Raw genomic sequence first — 17594 nt, forward strand, 5'->3', positions numbered from 1 at the left:
AAAAATCATCATTTATGATGATTGAGATGATTGGCAAAAGAACTAGGGGCAGTTTTGAAGAAACACTGTCTCATACAGCAAGTGTGATCTGGAATGCACTCCTGAAAGGTAGTGGAAGTAGTTTCTGTTGTAATTTTCAAAAGGGCATTGGATAAATAATTGAAGGGAGAGGATTTACAGGGCAATGGGGCGTGGGATTAATTGGATGTTCTTTCAAAGAGTTAGCAGAGACATAATGGGCTGACTGATATCCTGTGCTGTATCAGTGTATGATAATTAATAGAATAGTGCTGGACAATGATGTGGGCAAAAAATACACCAGGAAATTTGCATTAAATATTTTTTTGCCCAAAATGAAAATGTCAACTTCTTAAAGCAAATACCTTCTTCCACTTTAGTGTGGGTGGTTGGTCAGATGCTTTATTACTTTGATGGAACTCTAAACACCTAAACTCTAAACGCCGTCAAATAGAGTTTTACTTTCTCCATCCTATACAGTGCATTGTAACTACTTCTGCTGGAAGAACCATGATTGCTCCCTTCACCCCCCCCCCCCCCCCCCCCCCCCCCCCAACCTCATCCTCTTGAACAAAAAGAGCAATTGTCACAAGTGGTCAGACTATAAAAGAAGATTCTAATGTCCTGGATACTGAGATTTTGATTAGGGTGCCAAGATGATTACATTCATTGTCTATAGGAATGCACAGCATGCACTGTGTTACAAACTGTGTTCTCAAGTATTCCGTTTAGAAGATATCCCTAATTGGTGATAACTCAATTATATCTGGGACCTCCCATGCCAGTTTGTTCCATCATTCGCTTCCATAATTAAAAGGAGTGCATCAGACTTCCCCTTGTGGGGTTTGTGGTACATTTGTAGCTCCAGCTATTCCTCCTGTCTTTTATGGAATTCTGTTTTGTAAAGGGAGCTGTTAACTTGGTAATTCAGCAATTGCGGGAAATAAATGTGAACTATGTAATTAGTCCTTTGGGAAGTTCCATTTGGGTAACTGCCCACAATGACAGTGAAATCTGGAGGTCACTATGTAAAATCGTGGCTGCAGCCTTGGGCTTTAATGCACCATAGTGTCTGAGGATTTCTGAGAGTGTGTTGTCAGAACAAGGTTAGGCCCATACTGAGATTGTTTACGAAATCCAGTGTATTACTGACTGTGTTCATTTAAAGCAAATCATGTTTTGAAAGAACAATTCTGTTGTTTTTGCCTGATTGGTTAGCTTTCTGATTCTGCACATTTAGGAGCAGAATTAGGCCACTGGGCCCATCAAGTTTGCTCTTCCATTTGATCATGGCTGATATGTTTCTCAATTCTTGCCTTTTCCCTGTAACCTTAGGTTCCTGATTAGTAAAGAAATCAATCTGTTAGTAGGAGGCATTTTAATATTTGTGATGTGCACTTAAGGAATATTCCCCGCATGTGTTATAAAGTTACTTTTAACATTAGGATTGCAACTATAAACTCATTTTCTTCACTTTCTTTTACAGAATGTTGCAAGGCAAAACAATGACAGTGATTGTGGAGCCTTTGTACTTCAGGTGTGTGAAACAACAGTTTGTTAATAGCCTTTCAGATCTATTCAACCACAGTGTTAGTGGCTATTCTGTATTTTGACTCCATCTACCTACCTTAGTTCAATGCCCCTATACAACAATAATCTGCCAAACTCAATTAACTTATCCCTCAACTTTCAATCTTCAAGGAAATACAAGTTTAGTCTGTGCGACCTGACCTTGTAATACAATATAACAACGTTTAGGAAAAGACATATTGGCCCATCAATCTTGTCTTATATTGCCATGGTGTGACTTCTGCATACTTCCACACTCCTGTCTGCAGCCTGTGATTTCCCAGTTTTGACTGTCTTTTAGTAGTAAAGGTATCGCATAGGTCCCTTGTCAATCCATTAACAGTAATGCTGTTAAAAAAAGTTTGTCAATGTCCTAGGTGAAATCTGTCAGGGGCAACAGCCCATTAGTTTTGTGAGGGCTGTACTGTCACTCCATGTTCTCAGCAAGCCTATGAATCCCTAACGTGCTTGAAAATGACTTTGTTACCAGCATGTCTAATTGCTATTCTTCCCAATCTCCCTTTAGCTGCTCCAGTAGCATATAATATAGAACAGTACAGCACAGTGCAGGCCCTTCGGCCCACAATGTTGTGCTGACCTATTACCCTACAAAGATCAAACTACCCTACATACCCTACATTTTGCCATCCTCCATGTGCCTATCCAAGAGTCGCTTAAAAATCTCAAGTGTCTGACTTCACTAGGATTGCTGGCAGCGCATTCCACAAGCCCACCACTCTCTGTGTAAAGAACCTACCTCTGACATCTCTATATCTTCCTCCAGTCACCTTAAAATTATGCCTCCTCGTAATAGTCATTTCCAACTTGGGAAAAAGTCTCTGACTATCCACTCTATCTATGCCTCTCATCATATTGTACGCCTCTATCAAGTCACCTCTCATCCTCCGTTGGTCCAAAGCAAAAAGCCCTAGCGCTCTCAACCTTTCCTCATAAGACCTGCCCTCCGGTCCAGGCAGCATTCTGGTAAATCTCCTCTGCACCCTCTAAAGCTTCCTAAAATGAGGTGACCAGACCTGAACACAATATTCCAAGTGAGGTCTAACCAGGGTTTTATAGCGCTGCAGCATATCCTCATGGCTGTTAAACTCTATTCCCCTGCCAATGAAAGGCAACACATCATATGCCTTCTTTACAACCCTATCAACTTGGAGTAGCAACTTTGAGGGATATGTGGACGTGGATCTCAAGAACCCTCTGTTCCTCTGCACTGCCAAGAATCCTGCCATTAACCCTGTATTCTGCATTCAAATTCAACCTTCCAAAATGAATCACTTCACATTTTTCTGGGTTGAATTCCATCTGCCACTTCTTTGCCCAGCTCTGCATCCTGTCAATGTCCCGTTGCAACCTGCAACAGCACTCCATGCTGTCCACAACTCTACTAACCTTCATGTCATCAGCAAATTTGCAGACTGCCAAATTTCCCTGAATCCCATGCCTCCTTACTTTCTGAATTAAACAATCATGGGGAGTCTTATCAAATGCCTTGCTAAAATCCATATACACCACATCCACTGCTCTGCCTTCATCAATGTGCTTTGTCACATCCTCAAAGAATTCATTAAGGCTTGTGAGGCATGACCTGCCCCCCTCAAAGCCATGCTGACTATTTCTAATCAAACTGTGCTTTTCCAAATAATCATAAATACTATCTCTCAGAATCCTCTCCAATAATTTGCCCACAACAGAAGTAAGACTGACCAGTCTGTAATTTCTAGGATTATCCCTATTCCATTTCTTTAACAATGGAATGACATTTGCCACCATCCAATTATCTGGTAGTACTCCAGTGGACAGTGAGGATGCAGAGATCATCGCCACAGGGGCATCAGTCTGTTCCCTTGCTTCCTGTAGAAACCCTTGGGTATATCCCGTCTGGCCCCGGGGACTTATCTTTCCTCATGTTTTTCAAAATTTGTAGCACATCCTCCTTCCTAACATCAACCTGTTTGAGCATATCTGCCTGTTTCATGCTGTCCTCACAAACGTCAAGGTCCCTCTCACTGGTGAATACTGAAGCAAAGTATTCAGTAAAGACCTCCCCTACCTACTCTGACTCTATGCACAAGTTCCCTCCACTATCCCTGACTGGCCCTACCCTCACTCTGGCCATCCTCTTGTTCTTCACATAAGGGTAGCACGCCTTGGGGTTTTCCTTGATCCAACCCACCAAGGTTTTTTGATACCCCCTTCTAGCTCTCCTAAGTCCATTCTTCAGTTCCTTCTTGGCCACCTTGTAGACCTCTAGAGCCCTTTCTGATCCTTGCTTCTTCAACCTTAAGTAAGCTTCCTTCTTCCTCTTGACTAGCAGCTTTGACTTCTGCAGCTATTCATAGCTAGCCATTTTTCTTTTGAAGAGAGCTTGCTATAAGCCAATAAAAATATTTCATCGTATAATTTGTTGTCTTAGCAGAAGACCAGTTTGGTTTGGTTTGACCATGTATTGATTTTACTTGAAGGGCATGCTTAGCTTCTTATTGCATAATGATGATTGAGGTCAATCCACTCTTCTTTAAGGACTATTCCTTACAGGACTATAACAACAATTTTCAACTCATCTACTGTTTTTTTTGCAAATTTACTCGTTGCCATATGTTAAAATCTGGTGGTAGCATAACATGTTCAGCAGCCTTGCTTTCAACCAAAGAGCCACTGAAATGGTTTGGAGCAGCTGAAGGCATCATTACAGTCTTTTAGATACCACTCCAGGTACCTTATAAACAAAGTGTGGGCTTAGGCCTCCACCACCAAACCAGGCAGCAATTTCCAAATACCCACAAGTTTTCCTTATGCCCTTGTCAAATCCAAGTTTATTCTATTAATATTATGGTCACTGTTGCAAATTATATCTGCCTTTATTGACTGACTTTTCAGTTTTTTTTTAAACGGAAGCAAACTCCACGTACAACAGCTCAGATGCCGAGGCCCAATTAGCAGATAATGTGCCTGGCTTATAAAAAGTGTCAATGGTGACGTGTCCCGTTATAAAGATGGGCACGGAATCTTTTGGATCTTTTGGATCATCTGGTCATATGAGTGCAGTATCCAACTAATTAATACCCTTTCACTGTAGTTAGAAGATGCCTGAGGCATAGTGTTAAGAGCATGTTGAATGGCCAACGATTTATTTGTAGAAAACTGACTAAGTTCAGTTCTTGCCTCCTTCATTCCAATTTGTTTTGAAGCCAGATCCACCAGCCTCACTCGTGAAATCCTTTATGCAATAAGCTGACGTCAGACTCATAGTTTAAACTCAGACCGTCAATAGAATCAAGATCATTACAGAGTGGCAATGAGCAGAATGCTTATTCTTGTGAGGAAGAGTATTAACTAGAGACTGTCACTGTGAGGTAGTCACCTCATTACCATTGGAACTGGTTCAGGTGAATGGAAGGGAACAAAAGATTACAATGATAATGGGAACTGCAGATGCTGGAGAATCCAAGATAATGAAATGTGAGGCTGGATGAACACAGCAGGCCCAGCAGCATCTCAGGAGTACAAAAGCTGACGTTTTGGGCCTAGACCCTTCATCAGAGAGGGGGATGGGGTGAGGGTTCTGGAATAAATAGGGAGAGAGGGGGAGGCGGACCGAAGATGGAGAGAAAAGAAGATAGGTGGGGAGGTAGGGAGGGGATAGGTCAGTCCAGGGAAGACGGACAGGTCAAGGAGGTGGGATGAGGTTAGTAGGTAGGAGATAGAGGTGCGGCTTGGGGTGGGAGGAAGGGATGGGTGAGAGGAAGAACAGTTTAGGGAGGCAGAGACAGGTTGGACTGGTTTTGGGATGCAGTGGGTGGAGGGGAAGAGCTGGGCTGGTTGTGTGGTGCACTGGGGGGAGGGGAGATTTTGAAGCTGGTGAAGTCCACATTGATACCATTGGGCTGCAGGGTTCCCAAGCGGAATATGAGTTGCTGTTCCTGCAACCTTCAGGTGGCATCATTGTGGCACTGCAGGAGGCCCATGATGGACATGTCATCTAAAGAATGGGAGGGGGAGTGGAAATGGTTGGCGACTGGGAGGTGCAGTTGTTTATTGCGAACCGAGCGGAGATGTTCTGCAAAGCAGTCCCCAAGCCTCCGCTTGGTTTCCCCAATGTAGAGGAAGCCACACCGGGTACAGTGGATGCAGTATACCACATTGGCAGATGTGCAGGTGTACCTCTGCTTAATGTGGAAAGTCATCTTGGGGCCTGGGATAGGGGTGAGGGAGGAGGTGTGGGGACAAGTGTAGCATTTCCTGCAGTTGCAGGGGAAGGTGCCGGGTGTGGTGGAGTTGGAGGGCAGTGTGGAGCGAAGAGAGAGTGGTCTCTCCGGAAAACAGACAGGGGTGGGGATGGAAAAATGTCTTGGGTGGTGGGGTCGGATTGTAGATGGCGGAACTTCCCCACTTTGTCCCTTCCCCCCACTGCACCACACAACCAGCCCAGCTCTTCCCCTCCACCCACTGCATCCCAAAACCAGTCCAACCTGTCTCTGCCTCCCTAAACTGTTCTTCCTCTCACCCATCCCTTCCTCCCACCCCAAGCCGCACCTCTATCTCCTACCTACTAACCCCTCCCTACCTCCCCACCTATACTCTTCTCTCCATCTTCGGTCCGCCTCCCCCTCTCTCCCTATTTATTCCAGAACCCTCACCCCATCCCCCTCTCTGATGAAGGGTCTAGGCCCGAAACGTCAGCAAAAGATTACAATGGTCACTTTAAATGAGGACAGATAGGAGTTTTGGTGCCAAAGGGAACATGTTCAAAATACTTAAAAATCTAAATGCGCAGCTTTGCTAAAGTAATGTCTGTTGTTTCAGTTCTGTAAGTGTCTGGCTCTGGGACAACCGTTCAGCTTCACCCAGCAGGACATGCCCAAGCTCCGGCGCCAGATCTACAAGGAACTTTGCAACTGCAAGCTGACTGTGTGAAGAGCCTGCTCCCAGAAATTGGCTGACACAAGCCTAACATTGGGTGACCGACCAGATAAAATGCATCCTTTTGTGAACATTACAAAGATGGCACAAGAAGGCTTGATTCAACAATTCCAGTCTTCAAATGTGTTGAAACATGAAACTGTTTTCTTTTTCCTTTTTTAAACAAGCAAACTTTTTTTTCTATGCCATATTTTTTCAATTATTTAAGTGTTGTTCAAATTTGAAATTCTGGTTAACAATGTTGTATTATTAAACCAGGATCACAGGACTAAAAGGCAGCAATGGATTCACATAAAGGCATTGGATATTTAGCATCTTTAAAGCTGTCCATTAGCTGGCCTGTGAATTAGGGGAGAAAGTGATTATGCAGGATCGGTGACTCTCCATGTGGACTGTCAGGTTTTAGTTCCGAGGCTTGCTTGTCACTTGGAACTATTTTCTAGGAGCTCTCAGTCAGCAGCCTAAACCAAGTGGCTTGGTGCAGAGAAGTCTCTCATTTTTGGATGGCTAGGGGAGGGAACATGGTGCTGCCTGTTTTGTATGGCTACACTGACATTATTGCCCCTGATAGTCAAAGAAAGGTTGTGGCCTACTGCTGTGTGGAGTGGCATTAGGAGGAGAGTAGGCTGTCTTCAATACCTGTGAAGCTTTTGAGTATAAGAAGAGGTTGCGTCTATTGAAATTCAGTTAAATTAACTTGAAAGTGATGGTTAGTCACTGTCCAAATCCACCAAATCCTATTAAAGACGTTGATGTTATGTTCTATATGATGTCCTTTTCAGTTTGTATGTTTAAAGAAAAAGCTGGGACTTAATATTGTGACCAAAATGTGGATTTGTAAAGCCTTTGGGTTTGTTTTTGAATGGAGAAGTAAACTGCAGTAGCCTGACACCATAAACCTCATGTACCTCACTAAATGCGTGTCTAGTAGCAATGTGCAACAATATGATGCTCCCAACACCCATGGTAAAAATCTGATTGGTTATGTCATAACAACTGTAGTACTCTTGCCAAGCATCCTTCTAAGTGTCCACACAGTTCAGTTTTACCATTATTAGTAATTGTGTTTCTATATGAAGAATATAGGGCACTTAGTTGGGATGGGGGTAGTGAGTTGCAACTTGATGGAATATCGGTTTTACTTGAAATCTTTGTTATCAAATGAATTCAGCATGATAAGCATTAAATGGATTACCTTCTGCCTGTACCTCTATCTCTCATTGCTTAGTATGGGTCTAAAGAATAAAATACTGGATAGCTTTTCATCTTTTATTTAAAGTGGGAACTCAGAATGATATGGTGGCATTTCAGCTATGATTGCACTCATCCATCTTTGTGGTATGTGGTAATGGATAGCTGAAAGTTCCTTCCCAAAATTAGTTTCTTTAAATTTAATTTATGAAATGTGTTTTATGGTGCCTTCATTGCCAATCTGAACATCAGTTCCTTGAGATGTTTGGGCATTGCTAGCACCTATTCCTATTGTCACTCCCAAATGCAGAGCTACAGAGCAACATTGCTCACTTTACGTTTTCATCTCTCGGTCTCAAGTTCAAATCCACAACAGACAAGAATATAAAGCACTTTAGTGGAGCAAAGCAGGTATGAATGACCATGGGTTCTTACTATAGATTGCTACTTAATCAACAGCCGTACTCAAACTGGAAATGAAACTGTCAGTGGGGATTACTGTTCTGTGTTTGGATTGAAGGGACTTCTGTTGGGACAGGATTGAGGGAACTTTGCTTGGTATAAATCCATTTGTACCTAACTTGAGTTCTTGATGTTGATGATAATGATGTTGGGAAAATATTCCACCCCTCAATACTTCATTGAAATTTAAAATTGTAGAAAGGCAGTGTCAGCTGTTCTTGGAAAGTGTTCAGTGCATGTATTTAACATGCTGTGGTGTGATTCCTTATGTTTGTTTTGTGCATTCACTGTACTATCTGGCTGCTTCATGAATATAATGAAGGGTTTAAAAGGTACTTTTAAAGACACTGAGTTAATCTTGAAACCTTTTTACATCTAGAGATGGAAAGGTGAAGGCTCAGTAAGTGAGATGATTCAAAGGCTTGAGATTTTATTTTGGGCTAAATCTGCGAAAACTGATACTGATCTTACATCCCTAATACTCTAAATGACATTTTATTAATGACCTTAGTTTTTGATTGGAGAATTAAACAGCAGATTCACTTGCCTAATTATAGGGGTTTTGGGGGACAAGTCTTAATTCTCCTGCATTTGCAATCGCAATCATTTGTCACCTTAATTTTCATAACACAAGGATTTCCTTAACTCCTGCAACTACATGCAACATAATTCAGATGTGAACATGACAATCCTATAGCTGAGTAGAAGAAAGCAACAGTTGAATTGTTGCAAACTTTTGATCTGGTTTATTTACCATATGTTTTGTTGGCGGGGGGCGCGGAGGCAAGCAGGAGTATTCCTGGTTTGGAGTCAAGGTTTTATGTTTAGGCAGTAAACACCAATATTGGCATGGTTGGGCGGGGGGGGGGATTGCCGTAATCTACTTGGCCTCAGTCGAATTGTTTCATGTTAATTGCCTCCATGTAATGTAGTGAGCAATTAGTTTTGAAGCCAGTGGAATTTTGTGTGTGAAACTGATTTCTGTGTCAGCCTTCCTCCCCATGCCTCTGTCTGGTAAGTTAATTGCTGTTGTATAGCACCCTATCATTTCACTAAAAAGTGTGATCCTCATATGGTTAAAAATAGAACATGCAGAAGAAAATCTATAAACAGTCAAACCTCTCGCTGGATTGTTGGGAGGTTACTGATGGTTTGCATGCTTCCACCTGCTCTTACATTTCTATCCTCCCTCGAACTCTGGTCACATTTACAAACATAATATTTTGGAGTTTCAAACTGAAACCTGGATACATTGCTGTGGCAACAAGGAAGGTGTAGAGCTGGATGAACACAGCAGGCCAAGCAGCATCAGAGGAGCAGGAAGGCTGACGTTTCGGGCCTAGACCCTCCTCCAGAAAGAAGAGTCTAGGCCCGAAACGTCAGCCTTCCTGCCCCTCTGATGCTGCTTGGCCTGCTGTGTTCATCCAGCTCTACACCTTGTCTCAGATTCTCCAGCATCTGCAGTTCCTACTATCTCTGAAACACATTACTGTGGAACTGCATCTTAATTTGTCAGAATCAATGGAATTACTACACAGAAGTGAGTTGATTTTTTTCAGCTCGTGTGTCATTTGAATCTGCCTCTAGTTAAGTGATAACTTTGTTGTGGAACAAGCAAACATGGAAACTAATTAAGGTGAGAGATTTCCAGCACTTACTATCATATGCAGAAATTTGGCTCACATTAAACCTGTCTTGTCAGATTTTTTTTAATAAGCAGTGTAACTTGTACCTGGTTTACATTTGAGTGCTTTAGTGAATCCAGCTCTGTAGTGTTCACATCCACTTTAAATGATGGGAGTGATATGTTTTTGAAATACACAGTCAAGGACCTTGTTGTTTTGTGTTGAGTTTGCCCTTTGAATCTGGAAGGGTGAGAACCGTATGTTCTGTTTTGTTCTATTTGTCAAATCTCTGTCCAAATGGAAGTCAAGAAAATTGTAAGATAAGGGGGATGGGTTTGCAGCTGATGTGGCCTTTGAAGGTGGAGGTTGCAAAAACATATCTTCACATCTCTGGGGTTTTGTGACTATTGTGCAAGCACAGTAACACACTGTTCTGTTAGATTTGTAACAACTGTTGATGATATTGTGTTGCTGGTGCTGTCGATTTTATAGAGTGTCAGCAAGACACTTGCCTGGTGATTTGAGATTACGGTGCATACACACTGGACTTGGTCAGTGAATGTTCTATGTTTGAAAGTGCAGGTAGGAGCAGCTGCTTTCTCAACTTCAGAGAAACTCTGGAGTGAGATTCCAAAGTGCCTATAAGATCTATTGGAGCACTGAGTTAAAACCCAGCCACCCCCTCACGACTCAAATTACACTTTAATAAAACAGAAAATGCATGTAAATACTCAGCAGCATTTATGGAGAGAAAAACAGAATGAACGTTTCAGGTAAATAATCTTTGGATTAACTCTCTCTCTCCCTCTCTCTCTCTTTCCTCTTCCCCCCCCACCCCCACCACCACCACCTGAGTATTTCCAGCCATCTCTGTTTGATATCAGCCTTCCGTATCTGCAGAATTTTACTTTTGTATTGGAGTCGCACTTTACTCTGTCAAGTTCTCAAAGATATTTTGGTCTCTTTAGGCTTTAGAGCCAGAATGTAATTGTGGTCTGGATTTATGTGCTGTTATTGTGTTGATGAAAATGTGACTGATTTAATTGCATGCTGATCCTGGAATCGAATCATACCATTGACTCACTTCTGGGACAGGAGAGGGAGTAAGGGAGGAGAAAGAGGAACGCTACAAGTTGAAAGGTCTTCATCTGGAGAAAAGCAACGATGGAAACAGTTTCTGGCATGGTGCTTGAGATGGCTTAGATGCTATAAGTCCTCTTCACTAAAACTGCCCTTTAACTGAAGGAATTGGATCTCCAGATGCAAAAGACTGAAGATTTCAAACAGCAATTTTGTGTTCCATGGGATTCTGAGATTTTTTTTCCACCAGTATTTTAAGGATGACGTTCCAAGCTTTATCCCTCCAACACTACAACATGTGACCTTGTTCATTTTCTGAAATGGGATTCTGGAAGGGAGGATTAATAGAATTCAGAAACTGATGCAGTCAACAATAAGCTGAACAATCCAAAGGTATAAGTGCACCCAGTTTAGTCCTGGCATGTTGGAGCCATTGCTCTAGGAGCTTAGTAAAACAGGAGCTAGAGGAAGGGGAAGAATTCTCTCACCCCACTTTGCTAATCCCATCAGCCCCTCCATCCCCACGGAAAGAAATTCTCTCATTGCTCGTCCTGATATGTGATAATGTGTTTGCTGCCAGCTCAAATTAAACCGAGATGGATGGACTCCCAGTGGTGATGGAAATTTTGACTTGGGAATGTTTCCAAAGCCAAAAATGTCTATGTAAGCCCAACGCCCAGTGTTCAGGTTGTATCCCAGACTGGCATTGGTTACTCGACAAATTGAGAAACTGGTTAATAGGGTGTTGAAAATGGGTTGGAGAGGAGTCGTCAGATGTTCTAATCATTGTGGGGAGTATAGGGATCTGCTTCTGACCTCTGTCTCTCTTAGACTGAATAGCGTCACTTCATACTCGTTCAAAACAATCCTCTGTTTCTCTATTCCCCAACAAACCTGAAGCCCTTTCTTGGGATGCAGTTCCCTATCGACATGTCAGTGTGAGAGATTATCAGTTACTTTTCATGCTGTTTGAGTACTGATTGTGGGAGATGGTGGGATGGCGTGGGTTCATCTTATACACGGGTTCTCTTACATTTGAGTATATCCGATGTAATGCAGACATGAAGGTTGATTGTTGTTTAAATCTCCTGCTGCCAATATTCTTCATGTATGAGTATCACAGTTGTATTGAATTGGATTTCCTATCCCTTGTATTGACACAATAAAGATTTGAGTCTTGAGCATATAAAGAATCTGAAATGTGGTTTCTGGTGAGATCTATTTAGCAGTGTCCAGTATGATGAGAGGGGTATCTTTGCTGATGGAAGAACATTGTGTTCCCCACATCCCAAAAACTTCTCTGGTGCTCCTAAGCTGTTTTTGCTGAACCATTTTACCCTCTAGTACTCCTCTCTGAGACAGAGACTCTTAGGAATGCAAGTCACTGGGAATCTACAAAAACCATTCTCTTGTCCTAATTGGTTGTGATATTCCTCACAGCTCTGAAGGGAGAGATCACATAGGCTGTGATGGTTGGAATCTGAGGTGCACAAAATGAGGGACACTGATACAGTTGATAGAAATAAATTTTTTTCCCCCTCAGTACAGGGTTCAGTTTCCAGGTGGCATGGATTAAAAGTATGGAGGAGGTTTTAAAGAAGATTGAAGAAAAAATGTTTTCACCCAAAGGGTGGTGGATACCAAGAACTCACTGCCACATACAAAATTGGAGCAGGAGTAGGTCATTCAGCCCTCTGAGCCTTCTCCACCATTCAATATGATCACGGCTGATGAATACCTTTTCCCCTGCACTCTGATTCCTTAAGTCTAAGAACTATATCTAATTCCATCTTGAAAGTATGATGTTTTGGCCTCAAATGCTTTCTGTGACAGAGAATTCCACAGACTCAATAATATGAATGAGGAAATTTCTCCTAGTTTCAGTTCTAAATGGCCTACCCTCTATCTGTAAACTGTGACCCCTAGTTCTGGGCAACCCAGTCATCAGGAACATCCTCCCTATTTTTACCCTGACTATACCTGTTAGCATCATATAGTTTATCAGACCTTGTCTGAAAATTGGCTGCTGTGCTTCTGATATTGAAATGGCACTGCTGCTTCTCAACTTCTGATAATGGGTAGTGAAAGGTGCTGTTTTTCTTACAATTTCTGGCCTCCTGGAAGTATGGTCTCTAACCTGGAGTATGTGGGCATTTTACACTTGCAATTTGCAGTGAGGGGAAGAAAAATTGTTCTGTAATCATCTGTCAGTGTACTTGTCTCTCTTTCTGCTGAGTTACCTGGTTTCTATTGCTTAGATCCTTTTAAAACTCAATTTTGTCTGGCAAAGCATACCATAAATCATTAAAATTAACCTACATTTAATGACTCAGTATGTCAACACTTGAACATTCTGCTACAAGCATTTTTAATTTGAGGACAACAAAAGGCTTATCTTTGTTTCTACTTGCCTTTAAATTTGGCTTTTACTATATTTCTCCTCAGACCGTTATAACAGTTGGACTGTAGGTCCAGCCATTTTTAGCTGCTTCATCAATGACCTTCCCTCCACTGTTAAAGTCAGAAGTGTGGCTTTTATTACTAATGGTTCAGCACCATTTACAGTTCCTCAAATACTAAAGAGTCCATGTGCAAGATCTGGACAACATTCAGATTCATCTGATAAAGGGCTAAGTAACATATGCTGCAAATGCTAGTCAATGACCATCTCTAATGCCCCTTATCATACTATTGTTGAATTCCCCACTTTACTGTTGATCAGAAACTGAACTGAACCAACAATATAAATACTCTGCCTATGAGGGCAGGTCAGAGGCTAGAAATCCTGCAGTGGGTAACTCACCTTTTGTCCCCTCATAGCCTGTGCACCATAAATTTGTAAGGAGATCTCAATTATTTGTAAGACTAATAGGGTGGTTGTGGTAGGAGATTTTGTTTTCCAAACATAGACTGGGACTACCATTAGTGTTAAAGGCTTGGCTGAGTAAAGTGCCAAAAATGCTCAGGAAATTTCATATAGTTTGGTTGGCATCTCATACACCACTGTCAAAATCCACTTCCTCTATCATAATGCCCAGTGGCTGCAGTGTGTACCCTGTGCAAGATGTACCTCAGCAAGTCACCAAAGCTCTTCTGATAGTAGATGCATGGGAACACCGAAACTTGCAAGTTCCTCTTCAAGCTGCCCACGATCCTGACTTTAAATGATAACAGCTGTTCCTTCACTGTCACTGGGTCAAATTCCTGGAACTCCCTTCTTAAAAGCAGCATAGGTGTCCTTCCACCACAGGGCCTGTAGTGGTTCAGAAGACAGCTTGCTGCCATTTTCATGGGGGATTAAGTATGAGCAGTAAATGTTGGCCTGCTCAATGATATTCACATGCTGTAATTTTTTTTCACAAAGATAACATGAAATGAACTTTTGTATTACAAAGCCTTGGTTTCTCTGAAGGTATTGATAGATTCTGTGATGAGGAGTCATTGATTTTTTTTGTTGACAGAGGAACAGAGCCACTTCACTGAGTCCAAATAGCTTTAGGAAAAACAATTTGATAAAGGCTGAGGCTGAAGTGTGTACTATACAAGAAACCGGTAATTAGAGAGCATCCATATCTAATCGGTCAGGCACATCAATTGACTGTTCTTATCGCCTTGGGAATCAACAGACATGAACAGGTCTACCTCAAAGGCTTGGTTTAGCTGCAATTTTGCCTCATTTATCTTGGAACTTTTGCTTCCCTTGCCTCTATGTAGGCTAATCCAGTAGTCATTAGTTAGTTTGGTTTAACAGAGTAGAAGCAGAATGAATAGAACCAAGCAACAGTCTCAAATTAAAGGGCAGGCTGTATAGAATTAAGGTGAGAAATGTCACAGGGTGATGAATCTTTGGATTTCCCTACCTCAGAGAACTGTGGGGGTTCAGTACTTGAGAATACCCAGAACAGAGATTAATTAATGTGTAGTTATTAAAGCTGTCAAGGATATGGACAGTGCAGGAAAATGATCTAGAATGCTGAAGCAGGGTTATGGGACTGAATGGTCTCCGCCTGCTTCTTTGTTTCATCTAATCAGTGCAAATGTGAGCACTTGCTGCGTGGACAGGAATTGCGCAGTAAGCAGTACCACACACTCTGGAGATGTGAGTATATTTGCAGCATCTCCTGATCATATGGTTTCACAGATATGAATTAAGGCCTTCAACAACAGGTTTTTCTCCTCTGAGACTTGTGTACGTCAAACTCTGGTGACACAAGAAGAGGTTCTCAGACCATGCTTTCAGCCATTATCATCACCATTTCCCTCATCAGTACTACAACAAACATGTGCCTTTCAGAGGGTGAGAGGATTTATGTAGAACTGCTTTTAATGTACCAGCACGGTCTTAATATTCTCTCACTTCTCTTTCAGACTCCTGGGACAAGGGTTTGCTGTAAGCAGTCTTTTTGCAACTGTTTCCCATATTCCACCACCAACTTGGATTTTAAACACAGACTGAAGAAACATGCCTGGATGTGCTGGGCTGCAAAAGGAAGGATCTGGACTTGGTTCTCAGTGATAATGGGAACTGCAGATGCTGCAGAATCCAAGATAACAAAGTGTGGAGCTAGATGAACACAGCAGGCCAAGCAGCATCTCAGGAGCACAAAAGCTGATGTTTCAGGCCTAGACCCTTCATCAGAGAGCAAACTGATGTCCTCAACATTGGCCACACCCAGAAGCAGACTATGTGACCACTTTGTAGAAAGTCTGCAAGCATGACCCCAACTTTCTGGCTGCTTACTATTTCAATGTCCAATCCTGCTATCATCTTTCCTCAGTCTGCAGCAGTGTGCCAGTGAAGTCCAGTACCAAGCTGGAGGAACGGCACCTCATTTTTCATTTGGACATTTTACAGCTTTTTGGATTCAGTGTTGAGTTCAAGAACGTCAGATGTGAACTCTGTCCACCATATTGGTTAACTCAGCACCCCACGTCAGCCCCATGTTTTATTTCTGTGGCTTTGCATTCAGAAGAGCCGATCAATTTTCTGCTATTAATACCTACTCTAGATCTAATTTGCTTCTCTACAACCATTGCCTTTTTTTCCCTCCACAAGCTACTGTTTTGTTCCACTTGATCCTCCCCCTTTTCTTCTACAACATAAAACCCCCAATATATTTCTGCCTCCATCAGGAACAGACCTGAAACATTAACTGTTCCTCTATTCACAGATGCTGCTTGATACTTTTTGTTTCTACTTTAGAAAGATTCTTGATGGACAAGGGAATCAATAGTTATCAAGACAGGGTGGTTGAGGGTACCTTCAGATCAACCATGATCTTATCCAATCACAGAGCTGGCTTGAGGGGCTAAATAACTTCTAAGAACATTAGAATTAAAAGCAGGGGTAGGCCATTCAGCCCCTCAAGCCTGTTCCACCATTCAATAAAATCATGGCTGATATCATCTTGGCCTCGACTCAATTTTTTTTTACCCACTTTCCATAACCTTTCAATATGTTATTAATTAAAAGCTCTTTCTATCACCTTAAATTTACTCAGCGTCCTGGCATCCACTGCATTCTGGGGTAGTGAATTCCAGATTCACAACTATTTGAGAGAACTACGCTCTCCTCATCTCTGTTTTAAATCTGCTACCACTTGGCCTAAAACTATGACCTCTCATTGTAGATTACCCCATAAGGAAACATCCTATCCATATTTACTCCATGAATCCCTTTAGCATTTTATATATACATCAATTAGATCTCCTCTTGTTCTTCTGAACGCTACAGAGTATAGGCCTAAACTGTTCAATCTCTTCGTAAGACAAACTGCTCATCTCAGAAATTAATCTAGTGAACTTCATCTGAACTGCCTCCAATACATTACACCCCTCCTAAAGGCAGGCCCAAATTAATACAAAATAATCCAGATCCACTCTCAGTAATGGCTTGTGCAGCTGCAGCAACAATTGCTTACTTTTATACCCTTTAGTAGTAAATGCCAAAATTCAATTTGCCTTTCCTATTAACTGCAAGCTACTTTTCTCTGATATATGCTCAAGGAAAGCCAGATCCCTCTGCACTCTAAACACTTCTCTAGATAATAAGTTGCCTTTCTGTTCGTCTGACCAAAAGTGATAACCTCACACTTGTTATGTTAAATTCCATCGAAACTCCAAATTTTGGCCAGTTCTAATTTTTAATTTACATGGTTTTAAACACACCACAGCTCTGACCTGGATGACAAACTCTGGCTGAGAAAACGGGGCACTATGCTATCAGAGATGCTGGCGTGAATTTGAACAGGGTGTTGGGGTGCCAGCCAGGGTCTTGAACAAAGTGTGGATTACTGCCCAGGACAAAACAGGTCCTAAATTAGCCAAAGGGTCAAATCGTAGCATATATGCAAAAATCTGGGGCAGTCGCACTGACACTGACAGCTGGAGGAGACAGACCACTTTTCGTTGGAACGGCAGATCTAAGATAACAAGGTATAGAGCTGGATGAACACAACAGGCCAAGCAGCATCAGAGGAGCAGGAAACTGCACATCTAACCTGTCGATCACCTACTGAAAGTTTCTAAGAAATTAGGCCAGTCTCCACATCCTTTTAACAGTCCGAGATATAGGGTGCTCCTAGGCCAAACATCAACGCCTAATCCCTACTTTGGGAGTCAAACTGGTTAAACTTCAATGAACCTCTGCTTAATACACCAGGAAGACTGAAAAAAAACATGCAAGTCTGACTCATCTTGCATACTTCAAAA

General features: G+C 42.0%; 1 protein-coding gene across 5 annotated transcripts in view; it reads left to right on the top strand.

Annotated features, from left to right (window-relative positions):
* LOC125448721 (uncharacterized) overlaps positions 1–16254 on the top strand; it is a 50345-nt gene extending 34091 nt beyond the window's left edge. For 3 of the 5 annotated variants that reach the window (XM_048524200.2, XM_048524199.2, XM_048524201.2), the window contains one exon: positions 15252–16254. In XM_048524200.2, the coding sequence (XP_048380157.1) occupies positions 15252–15455 (204 nt within the window). In that variant the 3' untranslated portion in view covers positions 15456–16254. Of the gene's footprint in view, positions 1–1504; positions 1556–6408; positions 9483–10898; positions 12077–15251 lie in introns of those variants that run through there. The other 2 variants (XM_048524203.2, XM_048524202.2) reach the window with 2 other exon arrangements.
* Positions 16255–17594: the final 1340 nt, after the last annotated feature.

The sequence above is a fragment of the Stegostoma tigrinum genome, chromosome 45 (assembly GCF_030684315.1).
Source record: "Stegostoma tigrinum isolate sSteTig4 chromosome 45, sSteTig4.hap1, whole genome shotgun sequence".
Taxonomy (NCBI): domain Eukaryota; kingdom Metazoa; phylum Chordata; class Chondrichthyes; order Orectolobiformes; family Stegostomatidae; genus Stegostoma; species Stegostoma tigrinum.